Below are 6,749 nucleotides of genomic sequence, written 5' to 3' on the forward strand. Positions count from 1 at the left end.
TCAGATCCAGAGAATGATTCCATTGTGCTGAGTTCTAGTTCTCCTTGCCTCTATGTATTCTCAAGTACTTGGTTAACTGCCCTAGTTTAACTTTCAACTTAACAGAACGTGTATTTCTTTGTTGTAACAATATGATAGACATGGTTTCTGTATACAATTTCTCTCAGTTTTTTCAATCATAAAATCTCAATAGTAGGGACTCTGTATCACCTTGCCGCTTCCTTAACAGATTCCCCTCCTAGGAGAGGGCTAAATCGAGCCCAGTCTGCACCTGAGGCTGTGTATACAACCTCCACTGGACTGTTCAGCAAATAGAGGCAGCCTTTTTTTTAACTTCAAGCTAATTCTGTGTGCCAAAGAAGTCAACAGTACTGAGAAATTAATTGATATTTTGCATTATTCGCAGAAAAATTTATTTTTTAAAGAATGGTATTTGCAAATTATTGTAAAATCTTCATTTTGCTTCTTTTATTTTTGGTACTAAGCAGTGCTTTTGCCTACTGCTAGCACTATATATCACATTCTCTGCTGGAGACAATTTTCACTTATTAGACCTATGGTTTAAGCTCATTAAGGTAAAGAATCACGTGAATCTGCGAGACTACTTTCATGTGACTAGAAGTTTTCATTAAGATACTGACTCCCAAGCTACTTTGGTAGGAGGCTGAGGGCTTGGACCCAGTCAGCAGGTCCCCATTTCAAAGTGGAGGACTGAATTTTGCAGTTTTTAATATGAATCAGATATCTACTGAGAAAATTAAAGGTGTGGACTTGTTGATGACAGATCGCTGTTTAACTTTTTTTTAATAGATTTATTTTACTTATCTATTTACTTATTTATTCTTTGACTGTGTTGGGTCTTCGCTGCTGCATGCAGGCTCCCTTCTGTTGTGGTGAGCGGGGTGCCACTCCTCGCTGAGGTGCACGGGCCTCTAACCCTGCAGTGTCCTCTCCAGTTGTGGAGCGCGGGCTCCAGGCGCGGGCTCCAGCAGCTGTCACGTGGTCTTCAGTAGTTGTGGTTCATGGGCTCTAGAGCACAGGCTCAGTAGTTGTGGTGCCCGGGCTGAGTTGCTCCGCGGCACGTGGGATCCTCCCGGACCAGGGCCCGAAACCTTGTCCCCGGCACTGGCAGGCGGATTCCCAACCACTGCGTCACCAGGGAAGCCCCACTGTTTAATTTCTGTATTACAACTAGGAAGGCAAAGAAATGAGTTAAACTGCTCTGACAAAATTCCCATGTCGAGGTATTTATTTTTTTTAATACTGTTTCAGAGCTCGTATCTATAAAAGAGAACAAAGGAAAAGAAATGATGCTGCACACTGCTATCATTGTAACCATAATAATACTATATATGCCCATGGATACACAAACTAATTGAGGCAGAAAGGAAAGGAGGGAGAGGCAGGGAGGGCGGGACCACTATCCATCTCTTTAAATGAGGCAGGTGTCACTTAAGTTTTATTTTCGGTTTTACATATACCTATCAAAACTTATTTATGTTTAAACAATTGTGTACTGTCCAGATGATTTTTAAACACTGACTTCTGGTCACCTACAAGTATTTTAAAATTTCAATATCCTTTTTTGTAGAGAAAGGAGATAGATAAAACAGTGTAAAAAATATATATCTTGGGCTTCCCTGGTGGCGCAGTGGTTGAGAGACCGCCTGCCGATGCAGGGGACATGGGTTCGTGCCCCGGTCCGGGAGGATCCTCCATGCCGCGGAGCGGCTAGGCCCGTGAGCCATGGCCGCTGGGCCTGCGCGTCCGGAGCCTGTGCTGCACAGCGGGAGAGACCACAGCAATGAGGGGCCCGTGTACCGCAAAAAGAAAAAAAAAAAAAAATATATATATATATATACCTTACATTAGGATGAAATTCTGAGGCAGAAGTTGAATGAAGATATGAGTTCAAGGTGAAAAAATTATCTAAAATCGTTCAGTGTTAACAAGTAATTTAATAGTGTATTTTATGAGTTGCTATGGTTATGGTATCGAATTGCTGTTTCAATAGATACCTTTAAAAGATTGATGTGAGACCATTTTGTTTTGTAAAACGTCCTACCTTGGGATTTGCATCCTTGCAACTATTTGAACTAGCCATAAAATGTTTTGGACGCCAACTTTAAAATGTGTGAGGTTTTAGAAATTCTTTTAGAGTGGACCCACGTAGGAAAAGGAATGGGGCGGGGGGGGGCGATGGGCTTCCAGCAGCCGTGGCTGAAGACACTCGGTGGGGGTGGCGACGTTTCCTCCCCAGCTCCGCCCGCCCAGCCGGACCAGGCATGCAACCCGCTTCCTTTGGACATCTCCAAAGGAGATGATTTCACAAAAAACATGATTATTAGCCTTTAACTGAACGTCTGTTCCTTGCCTGAGATGATGACACGACTTTTCAATCTAATTCTCAAAACGGCTCAAGGAAGTGATTATTTGAAATCTCCTTCTTACAAATGAGAAAAAACAAGGCAAGAAAAAAGGTAGGCGATGTCTTCTTCAGAGTGAAGACTCTTCATGCCAAAGCGCTTTCCCTTGAACTAAGATGACACTTTCCAAATGAATGCCATGAAATCAGAGAATAGGGAAAGTTCTGCGTCACTAGTGCGTCACAGAAAATAACGTGGCTTAAGTGGGAAAACTACATTTGCTTCGAAAAACGTTATTTTTCCTCTTAAATTGCCCTCCTCCCCACTCCCCTACCCCCCTTAAAGCTACCTGCAGCAGGGGTCGGCTTTTTACATACGGCTCCTGTGCAAGGAGCGCTCCGTTCCACCACGCTTCCGTTTTTCTTTCGGTTGTCAAACATCCTGCGGTTGAAGGATGCAGACATGCAAACATCCTCCCGGAAAGGTTCATTGCCTTAGGATAAAGGTGTCTGGTTTAGGCAGGGATGCAGCGCCAGGCGCCACCGCCAGAGCTGCGCGACAACCCCCAGGGCCTCACCAACTGCGTCCTTCGGGTTCACCCATCGGGGACACGGAGGTGGAGGGACTGGCACGAGGTCCCACTGGGGGCAGGTGACCTGCGTTCCTTACCCACAGGCTCACACCACACGAACACAAAAAACTAGACATGGAGTCCATGCCCGCAAGCCCCGGGAATGGCACTCTCCACACACTAAGGACACTTGAGTTCAGGGTTCCTACTTTGTTTAGTGAAGCGTCAATAACCTTGAGCGAAGGCGAGGGTGGACACCGAGTTTCTGATTGCCTCCCACATTGTTATTTTGGGTCGCCATTCCATACCCGATCTCCGTAAAAAGCAGATATTCTCCCATTCCGCTCCCATACACACGCGCGCACAGCGGAGAGAACGAGAACGTCCTCCCAATAACCAAAGAACCGCTAAGGAGCACACATCGGATGCGTTTACATAACCCTTCACGTGTTCGAAACCCTTTCTCGATCTTGTGGGTGGCTCTGAAAAGAGCCTTTGGGTTCCCGGGAACCGGGGCGTGCCTCACTTGGAGCTGGTATACTTCGTGACGGCTTTGGTACCTTCGGACACGGCGTGTTTGGCTAGCTCACCGGGCAACAGCAGGCGCACGGCCGTCTGCACCTCCCGGGACGTGATGGTAGACCGCTTGTTGTAATGCGCCAAACGAGAGGCCTCGCTAGCAATACGCTCGAAGATGTCGTTGACGAACGAGTTCATAATACCCATAGCCTTGGAAGAAATACCGGTGTCCGGGTGCACCTGCTTTAACACCTTGTACACGTAGATGGAATAACTCTCCTTCCGACTGCGCTTTCGCTTTTTGCCATCCTTTTTCTGCGCCTTCGTGACGGCCTTCTTAGAACCCTTCTTGGGTGCCGGAGCTGATTTGGACGGATCAGGCATTACGGCAGATCTTTCCAAACAGAAAAACCGATACACCTCCAGCAACTCAACTTATACGTCCTGTATTCAAATGAGGAATCAAGAGCTTCTAGTTTCTGATAGGATCAAGCGTAGCGCAACGTCATCACTGGAAAAGGCGCATGCAAATTAGGGGATGGAGGCTTCCTTTTCTGATTGGCCACTATCGCTACCCAATTGGGAGGCTCCGGCTCCACTACCTCAAGACCATATATAAGGACTCCCTGAGTATTACGGCTTCGTTGCCTGGGGTTCTGTTTCTCGGCTTTCTTCTTTCCCCGCGCCTGATTGGGAGATGTCCGGCCGAGGCAAACAGGGAGGCAAGGCGCGCGCGAAAGCGAAGTCGCGCTCGTCGCGCGCGGGCCTGCAGTTTCCTGTCGGCCGAGTGCACCGGCTGCTCCGGAAAGGTAACTACTCTGAGCGTGTGGGTGCTGGTGCGCCTGTGTATCTAGCAGCCGTGCTGGAGTACCTGACGGCTGAGATCCTGGAGCTGGCGGGTAACGCGGCGCGCGACAACAAGAAGACTCGCATAATCCCGCGCCACCTGCAGTTGGCTATCCGCAACGACGAAGAGCTCAACAAGCTGTTGGGCCGCGTGACCATCGCGCAGGGCGGCGTCCTGCCCAACATCCAGGCCGTGTTGCTGCCCAAGAAGACGGAGAGCCACCACAAGGCCAAGGGCAAGTGAGGCCGCGGAGGCGGGCCGGAAACGGCTGTGCGTCCCGGGGGCCCCGTGACACCAAAGGCTCTTTTCAGAGCCACCCATATCTTCTAGAAAAGAGCCGCACTGGGCGAGGGCTGTGTCCTTTTGAGCGCGTTCCTGTGCGAACCTGCGCAAGGCAGGGCTTGCGGGAAACCGACCCCGAGGCATGATTTGGGTGCGCCTAGGCGCACAGTGGGCTCAGTGTTCATTTTGTGCGGGGAATGGCGTCTGACACGCGGCCGTTTTGAGTTTTGTCACCATCAAATTCATGGGGTTTCAATCCCACTCATCCTGAAGGTGTCTTTGTTATTACTGGTGACAAGCTACTTTGGTTCCGGAAAGTGTCATCACTCTGAGATTTAGACACCAAATACGTAGCTGTTTTATCCCAGGGAAAATCTGGTAGATTGATCTGGTATTGAAAGTGTTTAACCTTGAAAGAAACTTTACCACTTGAGGTTCTGATAGGTAAACATGATTTCCATTTTAAAATGTATGAGTGCATGACTTAAGTTTTTTAGAGAACACGCGATCAGACTGGTATAACGTACTGGGAATTCTAAGGTCTTGGGAAGGGTTTGTCAGCATTTGAAAATGTCAAATTATATTTCGAAAGTAGGTGTAAGTTTTTAAAGGAAATCTCATGGTAAATAGAATAATTATTTAAAAGAATTTCAATTGTTAAATTTGGGTTGGTCAAACGTTAATCAGAGATCCCCTTAAACTGATCGCTAAAGTCAATAAAATAATTTGTGCCTTGAGTTTGATGAGGAAAATTACGTTTGTGAATATAGTAAATTTAAAGTGAACATTGTTAGGACCAGATTAAGTAATATATATGTGGATATTTCAGAAGGTGACTTCCTGAATTCCACATTCTGTTATAAATAGGGGTTGTAGTGTCCCAGAGATGCTCCTGCAAAATCAACTGAGAAATGAGAATGTTAATGGCACCTACTTCATGGAGTGAAGGGATTAAATGAGTTCATCTATACTAATCCCCTTGTTTAAAAATCTCTAGCACAGTATAAGAGCTCAGTAAATGTCTATTCCTGCTGTCATTATCCTTAGTGATTCCATTAATTTTTTTATTTTAACAATAAATACAGGCCAGTAAAATAATTTAGGAATATTATACAATAGATAGTTATCTTACTAAAATTAGATGTACTCAAACCAGGGCTCCCTAGACACTATCTGGAGCTAACCACATATCTGCTAGTCTTTAGAAAATATCCTAGCACTATGAGACTATTCGCACCAAAAATTGATAGGAACTATCAGTGTGGATGGAAAAAACACCAGACTCCCCTGCAGTGTAGGTAGAGATAGCAGGACCCACATGACCCAGTGGGACCCATTTCAGTGAAACAAATTGCAAGGAATTATGGAAGAGATTATAGAGCCTTCTGGAGAGGTATACATTATGTTTCCAGTGACAACCTTCAATTCTAGCTTAAATTTGATTTTTGCGTTGATATTCATGTAGGTCATTGTATATCTTCAACCCCTTCCGCGGTATTTAAGAAAGAAAAGTTTCTCAGGAGCAGGGAGCTTGGGTTTTCCAAGTATCATCATGGAGCTCCAGATTTTCATTTCCTAAAGTGGAGTGTTAAGATGGAGGCATGAGGACCTCCCTGGCGGCACAGTGGTTAAGAATCCACCTGCCAATGCAGGGGGCACGGGTTCAAGCCCAGGTCCGGGAAGATCCCACATGCCGTGGGACAACTAAGCCCGTGCGCTACAGCTACTGAGCCTGCCTGCACACCGCAATGAAGAGCAGCCCCTGCTCTCTGCAACTAGAGAAAGCCCGGGAGCAGCAAGGAAGACCCAATGCAGCCAATAAATAAATTAATTAATTAATTATTTTTTAAAAGCGTGAGGTGGGAGGTGCTCTAAGGGGTAGTCAGTCCTTTTGTCACTTGTAAGGCTGAGCTAATACAGCCACAGGGCCTATTTAATTTTCAGTTAATTAAAATTAAATACAAAGGTGCAGTTTCTCAGTCACCCTAGCCACACATGGCTAGTGGCTACCACATTGGACAAAACAGATACAGAAGGTCTCCATCATTACAGAAAGTTCTGTTGGGTAGCTCTGGTCTAAAATCTGATCATCTCTCAGGGTTATCAGGTTCAGAAACATAAAGTATGCAGAGCTGCCTGCCTTGGTAGAGAAAGCTCATCAGAC

General features: G+C 46.2%; 2 protein-coding genes across 3 annotated transcripts; one reads left to right on the forward strand and one right to left on the reverse strand.

Annotated features, from left to right (window-relative positions):
• Positions 1 to 826: 826 nt before the first annotated feature.
• On the reverse strand, positions 827 to 3,874 carry LOC132518624 (histone H2B type 3-B). 2 transcript variants are annotated; one of them, XM_060146599.1, is made up of 3 exons: positions 3,528 to 3,849; positions 2,716 to 2,859; positions 827 to 1,191 (listed from the first exon to the last, which is right to left on the reverse strand). In XM_060146599.1, exons 1-3 carry the CDS (start codon positions 3,838 to 3,840, stop codon positions 1,043 to 1,045), a joined length of 606 nt encoding a protein of 201 aa, XP_060002582.1. In that variant the 5' UTR covers positions 3,841 to 3,849; the 3' UTR covers positions 827 to 1,042. The 2 variants fall into 2 exon arrangements, with proteins under 2 accessions (XP_060002582.1, XP_060002583.1); XM_060146600.1 differs by lacking the exons at positions 827 to 1,191; positions 2,716 to 2,859 and having other exon boundaries at positions 2,866 to 3,874.
• Positions 3,875 to 4,083: 209 nt separating this feature from the next.
• Positions 4,084 to 6,407, forward strand: LOC132518625 (histone H2A type 3). The gene has a single exon (XM_060146601.1). The coding sequence runs from the start codon at positions 4,154 to 4,156 to the stop codon at positions 4,544 to 4,546; it is 393 nt and encodes a 130-aa protein (XP_060002584.1). The 5' UTR covers positions 4,084 to 4,153; the 3' UTR covers positions 4,547 to 6,407.
• The last annotated feature ends 342 nt before the right edge of the window (positions 6,408 to 6,749 follow it).

Source organism: Lagenorhynchus albirostris, chromosome 3 (genome assembly GCF_949774975.1).
Source record: "Lagenorhynchus albirostris chromosome 3, mLagAlb1.1, whole genome shotgun sequence".
NCBI classification, from domain to species: Eukaryota; Metazoa; Chordata; class Mammalia; order Artiodactyla; family Delphinidae; genus Lagenorhynchus; species Lagenorhynchus albirostris.